The sequence below is a fragment of the Podarcis filfolensis genome, assembly GCF_964270895.1.
Source record: "Podarcis filfolensis genome assembly, chromosome: 3".
Lineage (NCBI taxonomy): Eukaryota > Metazoa > Chordata > Lepidosauria > Squamata > Lacertidae > Podarcis > Podarcis filfolensis.
In genome coordinates this window covers 121,115,313-121,132,476 of record NC_139606.1, presented here as the reverse complement: position 1 = coordinate 121,132,476, position 17,164 = coordinate 121,115,313, and the positions used below count along the sequence as shown (strand labels likewise).

General features: G+C 49.0%; 1 protein-coding gene, 1 long non-coding RNA gene and 1 pseudogene across 3 annotated transcripts in view; 1 reads left to right on the top strand and 2 right to left on the bottom strand.

The window, feature by feature from the left end:
- Window positions 1–17,164, bottom strand: part of LOC310758952 — a 95,527-nt gene that overhangs the window by 60,873 nt on the left and 17,490 nt on the right. The gene's annotated exons all lie outside the window — the stretch shown is intronic.
- On the bottom strand, window positions 5,126–6,032 carry LOC310758735 (ferritin heavy chain A-like; annotated as a pseudogene). Its single transcript has 2 exons — window positions 5,950–6,032; window positions 5,126–5,584 (listed from the first exon to the last, which is right to left on the bottom strand). The product of its transcript is annotated as a ferritin heavy chain A-like (transcript).
- RAB10 (RAB10, member RAS oncogene family) overlaps window positions 13,547–17,164 on the top strand; it is a 28,565-nt gene continuing 24,947 nt past the window's right edge. The window contains exon 1 of the mRNA XM_083605619.1: window positions 13,547–13,753. Coding sequence (XP_083461745.1) covers window positions 13,627–13,753 — 127 coding nt within the window. The 5' untranslated portion in view covers window positions 13,547–13,626. The remainder of the gene's footprint in view (window positions 13,754–17,164) is intronic.

The window sequence follows — 17,164 nt, the reverse complement described above, 5'->3', positions numbered from 1 at the left end:
AGCTTGTGTTCTACTAAGACCCCTAGGTTCTTTTCACATGTGCTGTGGGCAAGCCAGGCCTCCCTCATTTTATATTTGTGCAGATGGTTACTTCTAAGTGTAGATTCTTACATTGTCCCAGTGACCTAAGTGGCCAAGATGTCTGGGTCCCCTTGCTTTGGACAGTCTCCAGAAGAGTAGAACTTTTGGTGAGATATATTGACACCTCTCCAACAGCTGAACAGGCAGGGATAGATCAGATCAGGTCAAATGGTTTAAACATTTTATTCATATATAGCTGTAACAGGATTAACAGAGTAAAAAATAACACACACAAAAGACTGAAGCATTCTGAGCTTCTCCTCAAATGCTTTGTTACTGTTGTTATGAAGTTATTTAGAGCAGTGTTTCCCAAAACTTGGATCTCCAACTACAATTCCAATTATCCTTGACCACTGGTCTTGCTAGCTAGGGATGATGGGAGTTGTAGTCCAAAAGCAGCTGGAGACCCAAGTTTAGGGAAACACCGATTTGGAGCATTTGTGCCCTGCTCTTCAGCCAGAAAAATCTCCCAGACCGGGACATAAAATCATAGCGAGACGTTCCCTCTACCCACAGGCTTACAATCTGAGAAAAACGCAACGCACAAAAGGGCAAGGAGGGAAGAGGAAAATCGAAACTCAGGCACCCATTTCTATTGGCCAGCAGCACAGTTCAGAGGCAGTAAGTCCCTGGTGGTGTAGTGTGGTGTAGTGGTTAAGAGCAGTGGACTCGTAATCTGGGGAACTGGGTTCGCGTCTCCGCTCCTCCACATGCAGCTGCTGGGTGACCTTGGGCCAGTCCCACTTCTCTGAAGTCTCTCAGCCCCACACACCTCACAGAGTGTTTGTTGTGGGGGAGGAAGGGAAATGAGATTGTTAGCCGCTTTGAGACTCCTTAAAGGGAATGAAAGGCGGGATATCAAATCCAAACTCTTCTTCTTCACCTTCTGCCAAGAAGCCAGAAAGTCCTGCCCCCCCCCCCCCAAGACCCTCCCTGCCTAGAAAGTGGAGCAGCAGCAGCGCAGCAGCAGCACCTGGCAGCTTGGATCATGAAAAATGTGGCACAGCCCTGTCTGAATGGTCCCTGGCTGAATACAGGCTTTGTGTTTTCAAGCAGGAAAACGTCAGAGTTCAGTGTGTGTGTGTGTGTGTGTGTGATTGTATAGTACTGTGCTGTGAAACCCTTTCTTTGTAGTCCAGCTCCGAGGGCCTTCTGGCGGTTCCCTCCCTGCGAGAAGCGAGGTTACAGGGAACCAGGCAGAGGGCCTTCTTGGTGGTGGCACCCGCCCTGTGGAACGCCCTCCCACCAGATGTGAAGGAAATAAGCAGCTATCTTCTGGTTAAAAGACATCTGAAGGCAGCCCTGTTGAGGGACGTTTTGAATATTTAATGCTGTATTGTTTTTAACAGTCGATTGGGAGCCGCCCAGAGTGGCTGGGGAAACTCAGCCAGATGGGCGGGGTATAAATATACGATATACGATATCTTTATTGTCATTGTCCCATACAGAACAATGAAATTGAAATAATAAATTATTATTATTACAGTGGTACCTCGGGTTCAGGTTACAGACTCCGCTAACCCAGAAATAATACCTCGGGTTACAACTTTGCTTCAGAATAAGAACAGAAATCGTGCTCTGGCAGTGCAGTGGCAGCGGGAGGCCCCATTAGCTAAAGTGGTGCTTCAGGTTAAGAACAGTTTCAGGTTAAGAACGGACCTCTGGAACGAATTAAGTACTTAACCCGAGGTACCACTGTATTACTATTATAGTCAGCAGGGAACATGCAGCAAGGAGAGAGGAGCACAGGAGACAGGGCTGCTGGATTTCCCTCCTACAGCACCTTGAACAAGGGCTAAAACCAGCTCTGGAGTGAGGAAGTAATCCCGGGCTGGCTGGCTCTTGCCTTCTGCTGAGGAATCTGAGTCACGCTGAGGCGGCCCTGGGCACACCCAGCATTGCACAAGCAGGGACTCCTCCTTTGCGCCGGCTGCTGTTTTTACAGCCCGGCTGAGATCCACGTAGCCAGAATCACTCCGAAGCAGGCCACGGCTGCGGGGTTGTGCTTGGGGCCCATTTGGCTATGCCAGAAATTCTGGAGTCACCACCTTCTCAGGCGTAGGACAGCTGAGGGGCAGTGATGCGCCCTCCCCAGACCCCTGACAATGTCATCATCTAGGCCAGTTAGACTATGGAACTCCTTGCCACAGGAGACTGTGGCTGCCACTAACTTGGATGGCTTTAAAAGAGGATTAGGCAGATTCACGGAGGAGGAGGGGGTTGCCAGGGGCTAACTAGCCAAGATGGCTCTGCTTTGCCTCCACGGTCAGAGGCAGCAATGTTTCTGAATTCTAGTTGCTGGAAACCACAGGAGGGGAGAGCTGGTCTTGTGTTCAAATCCTGCCAGGATGCTGGACTAGGTGGGCGCTGGCCTGATCCTGCAGCACCTCTTATGTGGACCTTGGATGGGCTCTGAGCACCTCCGCCAGCTCTTTTTTTTTTTTAAGATAATTATTGTGATTTTACAAAAACGTAAGTTTACAAAATAGAAAAAAGTCACATAGAAAGAAAAAGATACAAAAAAGAAAACATAGAAAAATACATAACAGAAAAAAGAGGAATAAAAATACAAAATACAAAAAACAAATAGATAAAAAAGAATTAAAAAACAAATCCGTTTTTAGTAACTTTAAACTCATTAGCTTGTTTCCTTGGCCTCCTCACACCTCCCCTTTTTGTATTCCCATTTAAACAATCAAATCAGCAAATCCTTACCTTCTTCCGTTTATCTTAACTCTGTATCTTAACATATTATAACTCTATATTTTCATCCATTATCAATTCATTTTTGCATATTCTTATTAACTTTGTTGCTAATGCCACTTATTTTCAGTCCAACATCATTTTAACATTCATTAATTTTACAGTGTTTCTGCAGATAGTCTTTAAATTTCTTCCAGTCTTCTTCCACCAACTCTTCTCCCAGGTCTCGGATTCTGCCAGTCATTTCCGCCAATTCCATATAATCCATCACCTTCATCTGCCACTCTTCCAGGGTGGGTAGCTCTTGTGTCTTCCAATGCCAGCTCTTTTCACAGGCCTGCCAGGGCTCCCAGGGAAGCAGCAAGAGGGTCTCCTTTCCACGCAGGCCAGAACTGAAGGGTCCTCATGCCCCCTTGCCTACTCATTCGCCTTCCTCCCAACAGCTGTTCGTAGCAGAAGCCACATTCGCCGTCGGGCAACCTTCTGGCTTGCCAGGGCAAGAGGAAAAAGTGGTCTGAGCACATGTTACCTTTACCCTTGCGCACTCAACCTGAGGTTACGATACGATAATTGATATGATAATCTTTATTGTCATTGTCCCACACAGAACAACGAAATTGAGAAAATCTACACCAGACATTCAGAAACCAACAAGCCTGCTATCCCAACTATCCCAGCCCCCTAAAAACTCTGATACCCCATAATTAAATACAATATACTCCCATAGAGACTCCTTAGACTGCGTTTAAAACCAAAATCGCATTTGTGTAGAAACTGTTTCTCAGGCGGCTAGTCCTAGTCTTTATAACCCTGGACCTTCTTCCAGAAGCTGAAAGAGATCATATCCGGGGTGCACACTATCCTGCGATATTTCTGCAGCTTTCTTATGGCACTTGGAAGCATAGATTTGATCCAAGGTGGGAAGAGTGCACCCAATTATTCTCTCTGCAGTCTTCACAACCCTGGTTTCTATGCAACCCACCATAGAAAAATCAGAGCCATGGCCAGAGCTTAAGGAGACAGCCCAGGCAGGCAGCAGCCCTTGAGGAAGGTGGGTGGAGCAGGGCTGTTGGGAGGCGTAGCCTAAGGTGGAGGTGTGGCCTGGGCAGAATCCCAGGGGCCATAGAGAGAGAGGCCTGGGGGCCCACATTCACCCCCCATGATTTTACATGCTGGTTAATCTGAGATTTCTACGTAGAGCTTGAAGCCCCAATCCAGGAATGGCTGCCTGCCTGCTGCCTCGCCCACCTCTTCCTCGCTGATGCCTCCAGGGGTTCACACCTGCTCTGAATAACCTGTGACCCGTCCAGAGGCCATAAACCAGTGGCACCTGTGATGCTTCATCCATTCCTGATATTCTGTCCAGCTGCTGCTGCTCACTGGATGTGCAGCGGTGGCAGCCGTGGAGGGGAAGGAAGGGACAATGGGACCGTATTTGCTTTCTGGAGCACAAAGGCCCCTTTCAAGTCCTCCTTCTGCTCCCTGGGAGAAAGTGAGGAGGGAGGGAGGAAAAGAGCTGTGGGAAGGGAGGCGCATGGCAAAAAGGTGTGAGGGGAAGTCATGAGACGGAGGAACGTGGAGATCAGAATCAGCTGTTGCAGGAATTTATGTATAGGTTGGGGGGGGTTGCCCCTCCAGCAGATATCATGCACATGCAGCCCACTACCAAAACCAGCACCATCACTTTTGTGACTTTTGTGACTTGTCCCCACGAAACACTTCATCACAGTTTCTTCCAATCTACTCAAAGGGCCTTTGCTGCACAATACCAAATGTAAGAATTCACTGATCAATGTCTCTATGTACTGGCTCACTCGGGAAACTTCAGAAATTCCTATAGACAGGTGAGCTCAGCTACTCAGCAGCCCCTCTGCCTGAGGGATAATCCCTGGCATCCTGATACCTGAGTGCCAGACAGGTAGCCATTCCAGAAATAACAAACCCAGATGAAGACAAAAGGGTGGGATTAATTTGGCTGGGAAACAGGGAAATGTAAATATCTCTTTTTTTCACTTGATGGGTGTTTGGTGGAGGGCAAGGGGAGCCATGGGGCAGGGTCCAGGATGCTCAGATTACTGCCACCAGACCCCCCCTTTCATGATGTAACCATGCTATATTAGTGATGTAGTTTGGGGGGGGGTAACATGGGGATTAGTAGCTAATAAAAGTTTGGGGTCTCTCTTGTTCGGGGCTTCCATCTTGTTCCACCTGGTGGCAGGTGGGAGTCCTGTTGCCACAGTCTTCAATCAAGACCAAGCCTACTGGTTGCTCTTTTGCTCTGGTATTCCTGGCTGGCGCCCTTGTTTTTATTATTTTTAACACCATCATATGCTATAACATTTTAAGATGCTGCACAGCTGCTCTCTCCCAAGGTGAGCTTGTCAAAGAGGTAATCTCCCATGCCATTCTGGGGTACCACCAGGCGTCTTAGGTTCGTGAGGTGGTCTCCAAGCAGCTTGATGGCCTTCACCTGCTCTTCCAGGTATTCCGTCTCCAGGAAGTCACACAGATGAGGGTCTCCCTTCTCTGTTGCAAGCTTGTGCAGATCCAGCAAGGCCTGGTTCACCACCTTCTCCAGCTCCAGGGCAGACTGCAGGGCGCCCAGGCTGCTTCCCCACTCATCCTTCTCTGGCTTCTTGATGTCCTTCAGCAGGATGCGTCCTCCCCGCTTGTTCTGGTACTTCAGGAACTTCTCCGTGTGCTCCTCTCTTCTTGGGATTGCTCTTTCAGGAACTTAGCCATGTGGTGCAAGGCAACATCATCACGGTCAAAGTGGTAGGGCATGGACAAGTAGACATAGCTAGCATAGGTTAAGGAAAGAGACCCCTGACCATTAGGTCCAGTCGTGGACGACTCTGGGGTTGCGGCACTCATCTCGCTTTATTGGCCGAGGGAGCCGGCGTGCAGCTTCCGGGTCATGTGGCCAGCATGACTAAGCCGCTTCTGGCGAACCAGAGCAGCGCACGGAAACGCCGTTTACCTTCCCGCCGGAGTGGTACCTATTTATCTACTTGCACTTTGATGTGCTTTCGAACTGCTAGGTTGGCAGGAGCAGGGACCGAGCAACAAGAGCTCACCCCGTCACGGGGATTCGAACCACCAACCTTCTGATCGGCAAGTCCTAGGCTCTGGGGTTTAACCCACAGCGCCACCCGCATCCCTTAGCTAGCATAGAGCTCCAGGTTAATCATTTGGTTCACAGCAGCTTGGCAGTCAGCGTGGCAGTTCTGGCACACCTGAGACACCATCTTGGCATTGCAGCAAGCACAATCAGCAACAACAAACAGCAACACAAGTGCCCTCTAATTGCCCTTTCCTGAACCTTTTCCAACTCTTCCTTATCCTTTGAGGAATTGGCCTGGAATTCTCGGTCAAGGAGGAATGAGCTGTTTTGAGGACGGACCTCCCTTCCTTCCATTGATTGGTGCATTTTCTCTGCTTCAAAGTCCTGGGCCTGAGAAGATGTGGGCTGCAGGAGAGAAAGAGTCTCCTTGTGCCCATGACACACACACACACCCAATTCCCCACTTCCTGGGTATATCCGTGGCGGCTGGGAAGGTGGCCTCAAGGTCAGCTGTGGGATGCAGCAGCTGGCAGAGTGCGGCTCTCTGCATGGGCAGAAATTAGCATCAGGGGAACAAAAAGGCTGTTGAATAATTGACCGGTTGCAGCATCCAACCCAACCCCCCCCCTTTCTGCCTTTTCAATGAGCTCCACGACTCAATGCGCCTCATCGGACGGATGCCGTGGACCGTGGCCCTGACCTGGGGTCATGTTTCGGAAGCTCAGCATCTCCATCCCAGGCAGAAGGTCTCTGCAGTGCCAGGTTACCAAGCAGGCAGAGTAAGTACTGAACTAAGGGCCCCACGCCTTTCAGGGGCCCAGAGAGAAAGCATCAAAATAAGACCAAGTATTAAGAGACAATCTGTGAGGGGGCCCCGAGACCTACATTGGCTCCCAGTACGTTTCCGAGCACAATTCAAAGTGTTGGTGCTGACCTTCAAAGCCCTAAACGGCCTCAGTTCAGTATATCTGAAGGAGCGTCTCCACCCCCATCGTTCTGCCCGGACACTGAGGTCCAGCACCAAGAGCCTTCTGGCGGTTCCCTCACTGCGAGAAGCCAAGTTACAGGGGACCAGGCAGAGGGCCTTCTCGGTAGTGGCACCCGCCCTGTGGAACGCCCTCCCATTGGATGTCAAAGAGAAAAACAACTACCAGACTTTTAGAAGACATTTGAAGGCAGGCCTCTTTAGGGAAGCTTTTAATGTTTAATAGGTTAATAGGTTTAATAGAATCATAGAATCATAGAGTTGGAAGAGACCACAAGGGCCATTGAGTCCAACCCCCTGCCAAGCAGGAAACACCATCAGAGCACGCCTGACATATGGTTGTCAAGCTTCTGCTTAAAGACCTCCAAAGAAGGAGACTCCACCACCCTCCTTGGCAGCAAATTCCACTGTCGAACAGCTCTTACTGTCAGGAAGTTCTTCCTAATGTTTAGGTGGAATCTTCTTTCTTGTAGTTTGGATCCATTGCTCCGTGTCCGCTTCTCTGGAGCAGCAGAAAACAACCTTTCTCCCTCCTCTATGTGACATCCTTTTATATATTTCAACATGGCTATCATATCACCCCTTAACCTCCTCTTCTCCAGGCTAAACATTCCCAGCTCCCTTAGCCGTTCCTCATAAGGCATCGTTTCCAGGCCTTTGACCATTTTGGTTGCCCTCCTCTGGACACGTTCCAGTTTGTCAGTGTCCTTCTTGAACTGTGGTGCCCAGAACTGGACACAGTACTCCAGGTGAGGTCTGACCAGAGCAGAATACAGTGGCACTATTACTTCCCTTGATCTAGATGCTATACTCCTATTGATGCAGCCCAGAATTGCATTGGCTTTTTTAGCTGCCGCGTCACACTGTTGGCTCATGTCAAGTTTGTGGTCAACCAAGACTCCTAGATCCTTTTCACATGTACTGCTCTCAAGCCAGGTGTCACCCATCTTGTATTTGTGCCTCTCATTTTTTTTGCCCAAGTAATATTCTGTTGGAAGCCGTCCAGAGTAGCTGGGGAAACCCAACCAGATGGGTGGGGTATAAATAATAAATTATTATCCCCAAAATATAGTCCAGCCCCCCACAAGGTCTGATGGACAGTGGACCGGCCCCCTGCTGAAAAATTTTGAGGACCCCTGGGCTTGCCAGTGCCACGATGTCTGTGTTATCAACACAACCAGCCTTTTTGTGTGTCTGTGGCCACTGCTAATCATGTAATTATCACTCTCTGTACTTTTTCTGAATTTCCTTTCCTTCCTACCCCATTGTACAGCCCTCCCCTGCCAACCACATATGCAACTTAGGATAACCGCACACCTGATGAAGTAGGCTGCAGCCCACAAAAGCTTACACCACAAGAAGATTCCTAGCCTTTTAAGATGCCCACAAGATTCCTCATTGTTTTTGTAAAGCATGAAACACTCCGAGGTCAGCCTGGGACATTTTAACGTGCTGCTTTTTGTAAGGTAGATTCTCCCTCCGTAAATACCATTTTGCTGACAGAGTGCACTTTTAAACTCTTTAATCCCCTTAGCAGGAATGCTGATCTGCTCATGCAGAGTCTGTGTCAAAACCCAAAAACAAGACAAAAGCCAGGAGCGTCTCCCTGACACACAGATAACCTGCTGAGCTGGAAAAACACTTGGCTACATGGGCGACAGCATCGCATTCCTGGGCACCAAAATCACCCGGCACCGGGGAAAGTTCTGCCCAAGAGCATCAGAAAAGAGGCAGAACGAGGACCCCAGGAGACGGGCAAGAAGCCAAGCTTGGGTAATGAGGCCTCTTGCAAAAATCTACGGGGGTCTGGAACAATTATTTTGCAATGTGACTTAGGGAGAGGGAAGAAACTTCCAGTGGGGCATTGCAGTGTACTGCTAGAGCACACGTCTTCTTGGAAGCAATAATAATCATATGTAGCATATATAAACATAAGAAGATCCTACTGGATCAGGCCAATGGCCCATTTAGTCCAGCATCCTATTCTCACAGTGGCTGACCCTGACTAATAATAATAATAATAATAATAATAATAATTTATTTATACCCCACCCTTCCGGCTGGGTTTCCCCAGCCACTCCGGGCAGCTTCCAACAAAATGTTAAAAATACAATAAAACATCAGACAATCCTGAAATAATAAACAGTAATAATAATTTTTTATTTATACCCCACCCTTCCCAGTTCAGAAAACCGGGCTCAGGGCAGCTAACAGCAAATTTAAAACACTTACCGGTAATTGATGCAACAAAACAAAGCATAAAATACAGTATAAAACGTCAATAACAATAAATTCAGAATTCAAAAATCAATTTAGGGGGAAAGTCTATCCAATAAACGTTCGATGATCACCAGGGCTACCTGGCTAAGTAAGTCCTATTTGGGCCAGCGAGGAGACCAGGGGAGAATTAGCTGTGGGATCCAGAGTGAGTAATCTTCATAAAAAGGAGAGGGGGAGGGAAGGAAGGGGAATAAAAGATCAGGCTAAGTTCAAGTTGAAAGCCAGGCGGAATAGCTCTGTCTTGCAGGCCCAGCGGAAGGAAGTTAAATCCTGCAGGGCCCTGGTCTCCTGGGACAGAGCGTTCCACCAGGTTGGAGCCATCACTGAAAAGGCCCTGGCCCTGGTGGATGATAGTCTGACTTCCTTAGGGCCCGGGACCTCTAAACTATGGTTATTCATGGACCTTAAGGTCCTCTGCAGGGCAGACCAGGAGAGGTATAGGAGGTAATAGGACTGGAACACTCTCCCTCTCCTGCGGTTTCCACTGAATGGTATTCATAGAATTAGAGAATATAAGCATTTCTTCTCAAACCGTGGAGGCAGAGCAGAGCCATTGTGGCTAGCAGCCATCAATAGTTCTGTTCTCCTCCACGAATTTGTCTCATCCTCCTTTAAAGCCATCCAAGTTGGTGAGACCATCACTGCCTCCTGTGGCAGGGAGTTCCATAGTTCAACAATGTGAAGAAGTCCTTCCTTTAATCTGTTTTGAATCTTCAACTTCATTGGATGTCCACGGGATCTAGCATCTCCCATCCTGCAGTTCACAGAATCACAGAATTATATGGTTGGGAAGGAACCTGAGCATCATCTAGTCCAGCGGTTCTCAACCTGCGGGTCCCCAGATGCCGTTGGACTACAACTCCCATCATCCCTGAGCTCTGGCCTTGCTAGCTAGGGGTGATGGGAGTTGTAGTTCAACAACATCTGGGAACCCACAGGTTGAGAAAGGCTGATCTAGTCCAATTCCCTGCAATGCAGGAATCTCAGTTGTGGCGGAGGCCTGAAGGCAGGAGAGAAAACCTGTTGCCACATTTCAAGACTAAAAAATCCAGACATATTTGTACCGTAGGTGGGCCATTGTTGAGCTTTGGGCGAGTTTCGAACCAGGGAGCTCAGCGTTCTAAAATATAAAAAAGCGACACGTAACCAAACCAGGGACTCATGTTCTAACAAGCCCATTACATATTCTGTATGTAGGTGGAGACTGTTCGGGAGGCAGAAATGGAGCTGAATGAAGGTTTTGTCCCTGGTGTGCGGTCAAGGAAGGGAGAGAATGGATGTTGTGGGTATACCATCCATGCTGTTGTCCAGCAGCCTCAGACTACGGAATTCACTCCTTCAGGAAACTTCCTAGGTTTCTCAAAAGCAAGTCATGCCAGACGATGCTCATTTCTTTTTGATCAGAATTATAAGCTTGGTGGATCAGGGGAATGCTGCGGACGTATTGTATCATGATTTCTGTAAGGCTTTTGACAAAGTCCCCCATGAAATGATTGCGGAGAAGCTGGTAAAATGTGGACTGGATGAAGTAACTAATAGGTAGATTTGTAGCTGGCTGACTGAGCGAACCCAAAGAATACTTATTAATGGCTCCTTGCCATCCTGGAATAACAGGACAAGTGGGGTGTCGTTGTTCAACATCTTTATAAATGACTTGGATGTGGGAATTGAGGGGATGCTTATCAAATTTTCAGATGACACAGAAGACGGAATCAGGATTCAAAATGACCTTAACAGATTGGAGAGCAGGGGGCAACCGTAGAAAATGAATTTCAATAGGGACAAATGTAAAATTTTGCATTTAGGCAGGAATAACCAACTACACAAATATAAGATGGGGGTAAGGTAAAGGTAAAGGACCCCTGGAGGGTTAAGTCCAGTCAAAGGCGACTATGGGATGTGGTGCTCATCTCGCTTCAGGCTGAGGGAGCCGGTGGCACCTGGCCAGCCGGTAGTGCATGAGAAAAAGATGTAAAGGTCTTAGTAGAACTTAAGCTTCACATGAGTCAACAGTGTGATGCAGCAGCAAAAAAAGCTAATGTTATTTTTGGCTGCATCAACATCAATTTCATGTTCAAATCAAGGGAAGGAATAGTTCCACTCTATTCTGCCTTTGTCAGAAAACACCTGGAATACTGTGTCCAATTCTGGCCACCACAATTTAAGGATATTGACAAACCAAGAGCATCAATGGTCTGGAAACCGAGCCTTATGAGGAACGGTTGAAGGAGTTGGGTATGTTTAGTCTGGAAAAGAGGAGACTCAGAGGAGATAGGAGAGCCATCTTCAAATATCTGAAGGGCTGCCCCATGGAAGAGAGAACAAGCTTGTCGTCTCCTGATTTAGAGGGCTAGGACTCGAACCCATGGCTTCAAGTTGCATGAAAGGAGATTCTGACTAAACATCAGGAAGAACGTTCTGACAGTAAGAGATGTTTGACAGTGGAACAAACTCCCAGGTTCCTTGGAACTTTTAAGGCACCTGTCCTGTGTGCTTCAGCTGAGATTCCTGCCTTGCAGGGGGCTGGACTAGATGCCCTTTGGGATCCCTTCCAACTCTACAGTTCTATGACTCTGATACTGAGCCAGGCTCAGCACTAGGGAGGCAGGCGGAGCTCCCCTCCCGGCAATATGCAGCTTAATGAAAAGAGAAATGCAATAAAATGGATACACACTAAAAGGGTCTTGCAGCAACACAAGTCTGAATATCTAATTTCTTGTTGTTGAGTCATTTAGTCGTGTCCGCCTCTTCGTGACCCCCTGGACCAGAGCACGCCAGGCACTCCTGTCTTCCACTGCCTCCCGCAGTTTGGTCAAACTCACGCTGGTAGCTTCGAAGACACTACCCAACCATCTCGTCCTCTGTCGTCCCCTTCTCCTTGTGTCCTCCATCTTTCCCAACATCAGGGTCTTTTCCAGGGAGTCTTCTCTTCTCATGAGGTGGCCAAAGTCTTGGAGCCTCAGCTTCACGATCTGTCCTTCCAGTGAGCACTCAGGGCTGATTTCCTTCAGAATGGAGAGGTTTGATCTTCTTGCAGTCCATGGGACTCTCAAGAGTCTCCTCCAGCACCAGAATTCAAAAGCATCCATTCTTCAGCGATCAACCTTCTTTATGGTCCAGCTCTCACTTCCATACATCACTACTGGGAAAACCATGGCTTTAACTATACGGACCTGTCTCTGTTATACCCAATTGCAATTCAATGTATTCCTGTGGTGTTTTATGATTTTCCTGATATTGTAAGTGAGCTGGAACTGGTCTGTGACCATAATAATAAAATTCAATTCAACTTCGTTGCAACATCTTCTTTCCATTCAATTCTTCGGCGATCAGCCTTCTTTATGGTCCAGCTCTCACTTCCATACATCACGACTGGGAAAACTATAGCTTTAACTATACGGACCTTTGTTGGCACATCTAATTTGCATATATGCAAATATATAATTTACATATAATTTACATATATGTGCTAATTGCATAATGAGCGCAGCGCAGCCAACCGTCCCGCGGCGTGAGAACTCCCTCTCGCTCTGCGCATGCCCACTCCTCTTTCCTCCCCTTGACGTCATCCCCGCGGCTCCCGGAGTCGCCCGCAGCTGGCCAACCGCGGTCGAGGAGTCTCAGCCAATCCGGGAGGGACATGGGCGGGGCTTCTTCGCCTCATGTTTTCGAAAACCGGCCTTTTTACGGGGGCGCATGCGCGCGGGAGACAAAGTGGGGGAAGAGGGAGCGCCCGACGCCCCGCCCACTCCCCCCCCTTCTCCCTCAGATCCGAGAGCTCGCGTGGCCGCTGGCGTCACTTCGCCGCTCTCCCATTGGAGGCGCCCAGCGCAGCGTTTTACGTACGGTGCGTGCGTCCGTAAGCGCTTCCCTCCCCGCGCACGCGTATAAGGGCCACTTGGGCGAGCCGAGGGGAGGGGGTTCGGCCTGCGCGCATGCGCCCGAGCTCCGCGGGTTGAGGCGAGCCAGCGAGAGGGCGCGCGCCGGCCTTGCCCTCCGACATCCTGCGGCGTCGACGTCAGCGCGCAGCCCCGCCCCCTCCGGCGCCTGGGCCGGCAAAGAAAGGCAGGGAGAGGCCCGGCGGCGTGCGCGCTCCCGCCCGGCCCGCGCCTGCGCACACGGCGCCTCCGCCCAGTCCGCCCGTCAGTCAGTCAGTCGGCCCGTGCGTGCGTGCGTGCTGCGTGCGGCCTGCTCCTCTTCTTCGCCTCCGGAGCGCGCGCGCGGGCGTTTCTGAGGGAGGGTATGAAGCCGGGCGCTGCCGCCGCCGCCGCCGCCGCCCCTTGAGGAGAAGAAGCCGCCGCCGCCCGCTCCGCCCAGGCTCGCCCATCCCGGCCGCCGCCGCCGCCTGAGCAGCCATTTTGTGCCTGCCGAGCGCCGCCGGGGCCCTGAGGGAGAGTCCCAGAGCCGAGCGAGGGCGGCGGTGCCGGTGAGGGGGTCCGGGGCGGGCGGGCGGGAGGCCTCTTGAGGCGGAGCCTGGCGAGGGAGGGGCGCGCGGCGCGGCGGGGGGGCCCCCATGGCGAAGAAAACCTACGACCTGCTCTTCAAGCTGCTGCTGATCGGCGACTCGGGCGTGGGCAAGACCTGCGTGCTCTTCCGCTTCTCCGACGACGCCTTCAACACCACCTTCATCTCCACCATCGGTGAGAAGGGGGGGGGAGAGGAGGGTGGGAAGGGGGAGCCCCCTCCCCGCCGACGCCGCTTCCGGGGTCATGGCCCCTCCTCCCCCGCCGGAGGGGCGACCCTTGGCCGCGGGGGCATCTGCCTGGGGGGAGCAGGATGCTGGGACTGGGGGGGGGGGCTTTGGGCCTGATCCCGCTTCGTGGCTCCCCTGGATGACACCCCTTCTCTACCCCCCACCCCACCCCTGTGTCTTCCTTCTCATGCATCCCACCCACCCACCTCCCTCCATCCTGGAAAGGTGGGCTCCCCCCCCCTCTCACCTCCCCACTTGCTCCCCTTCCACCCTGCCTGCCTGACCACCCTCCCCATCCTGCCCCATAGCTGTCATCTTTTGTTCCTTGTGCTTTATCTACCTCCCCCCCCCGCAATCTGAGTGCTTGCTACTGCTTGGCCCTGGCAGTCTTCATATCGTGTGTCTGCTTTGCCATGCGTGCTCCCTGCCCTGGTCATAGCAGCCCCGCCTGTCACTCTGGCTGCACAGCGGGATTATATTTGTCCAGCTTTGTTTTCTGAATGGCAGGAATGCTCCTAACACTTTGACCTGCACTGGTAGCTTCCCCCCTTTGGCAGCAGCCTTTGATTCCTTTGCAGCCCTGCGCTCTTTTGTTCCCAACAAAAAAAATTTTTTTCCTTCCAGTAGCACCTTAAAGACCAACTAAGTTAGTTCTTGGTATGAGCTTTCATGTGCATGCACACTTCTTCAGATAAGGTATCTGAAGAAATGTGCATGCACACGAAAGCTCATACCAAGGACTAACTTAGTTGGTCTTTAAGGTGCTACTGGAAGGGAAAAAATTTTTTTTGTTTTGACTATGGCAGACCAACACGGCTACCTATCTGTAACTGGATCTTTTGTTCCCCTCACTCTTGTCCGTTGGCATCTTTGGCACCTGCCCATCCACCTCCGCATCTTCCGAAACACCAGGCTGACTTCTTGGAGTGACCTCAGCATCGCCTGAGGGCTCTTACTCATACCACACCCCCTAGTGCTGAGGCTACTCTTTGCTCATGGAGCCCTTTATCCTTCGGCGTATCACGTTTTATGCTATTATCTGTATCTGCTTCCAGCTATTGTGCCTCAAATGGAGGAGTAGCTGACTATGAATATTGACTGTCATTTCTTATCTTCAGAGGGGTGAAATTCTAGAAGTGCTTTCAAAGAGATGGTGTTGATTTCAGCACAGAGTAGTTTAAATGTGAGGAATATTTTAGGATTTTTTCCAGTGCTGAGTTTGCTGTACTCTTAAGGCGATGGAGACTGGCAGGCTGGGAATGGGCGTGGAGGACTTATCAGAGACCAAAGAAACATTATCTTGGAGACAACTGCTGCCTGCTTTTTGCTTTGTTTGATGTCTTAACATTGCTATAGTAGATAGGTGTGGCTTGAGCCAACATAAATCCTGCTGTCTGCTTTGAGCTATACCCAGGCTGTGTGTATGCACTGTAGATGGAAAACTTGGTACAGGAAGTGTTAACACTGGCCTATATAAATTATGCAGATGCCCCCACCTGTTTTTTGAGAATTCACCAGTCTTGAGGAGGTTTGTGTGTTGGAGGAGAGGAAGCCTTTATCGAAATCCCTAAGGGCTCGCTTTTGGAATGAAATTTGGGGTCCTTAATGGGCTGAACTCAAGACACAATACATTATCTGCCCTTGTTAGGGTTTTAGTCTTTGTTCTTGTATTTTTAACTGTTTTATTTGTAAGTGGCCTTGAGATGGTGATTTAGAAGGTGATTTCTAAATCATTGTTAATAATGTTGGCAATTCTGATTCAGGAAATGAAGTCCCAGGTGCCCTAATAGAATAAACCTGTTTGTTTCTCTCTCGCCCAGCCTCTCACGAAGATACTTGCAATTTTTTCCTGCGGATAGGATATTTTTGCTGCATATTATTCTGACATTGGTTCAATTTAATTATTTTGCAATCTCTGAAGATCAACAGTTTCACATGCTTTGCTTCCCTTATTATGTGAACTCATTTCCCCCAAGATCTCAAGTTACAAGCAGAGGTTTCATGGTAGTTCCTGGACAGGGCAGCAGTGCCTCACAGCAATACACTGCCAGGTACCTGCTAGTTACAGCTATGTGATCTTTGTTTAATATTTCCATACACTGCTTTTCATACAAACCGCACAAAACATTTTATATTAAAACACAGCAGTCAGTTTTACAATACAGTAGGTGGCAATCTGTCTGCTATTCAAAGTATTGATCCGCTTTTTAAGGCCAAACCCGCCCAAAGCAGTGTACATAAGAAACATGCATTAGATGCATCAGATAGGTGTACAGTTATTATGAAAAACCTGCTCTGAATTTCACAAGCCATTAACAGTCTTAAGGAAAGGCAGGAGTGAAGAGAGGATTTCAACACCCTTTTAAAAGCCTGTATTTGAAGAGGCCAAGCACAAATAGCGGCTGCCCACCGGGATGTTTCTGTTGCTTGCTGTTTCTTTTCCTTCTGCTTCCTGGATGGTTCCTGGAGACAAAAGTTGATAAACTTCAGTCTACAAATTGTTGGACCCTTAGTTGCTGTTTAGGATAGATTGAGCTCTGATTATAAGGCTTTGCGCAGTAGTTCAAGTACAGTGGTTACCTTGGGTTACCTATGCTTCAGGTTCCGCTAACCCAGAAATAGTGATTCAGGTTAAGAACTTTGCTTCAGGATAAGAACAGAAATCGTGCGGCGCGGCGGCAGCAGGAGGCCCCATTAGCTAAAGTGGTGCTTCAGGTTAAGAACGGACCTCTGGAACAAATTAAGTACTTAACCTGAGGTACTACTGTACTTGCTGAGCAGCACAGTTACACACTTCAGTTGTTCTCCTGACATAAACTGGAAAGATGGGATTTGTGCTACTATTCTATGTGACCTTGTCCACTCATAACTCCAGGTTTAAATGTATTGCACTACTAAACAGCAGGGAAAGGTAGAAGATCATCATTTGTGAATCCCAGATCACTTCCCTTGAGGAGGTTTCTCCCTCTCTAAGATTTAATTGATCAGAGTTGCGACGGATTATACTCAGTTTGCATGAGTAATAATAGTTAATATTTGATGTCTCTTATCAGGTTGCCTGTGTGTTATGAAGATTTGATTACTCCGTAAACACTTGTCTGTGGTGGTGGAATATTTTATCTGAGTTCTGAAGGTCAGACATCCTAGAGCTGTTTCGCACACTGTACAGATGTCAACATGGAATTGCCTGAACAGGGAGCTGCAGGTTGTTGCGTCTTTATTAGGATAAACATGTTCACACTTATTTTACATTTGCGTTTAAAAATATAATTTTATTGTTTTATTACATTTCTATCCCACCTTACTCCAAGGGGCTCAAGGTGGCAGACATAGTTCTCCTCCCAATTTTGTCTTCACA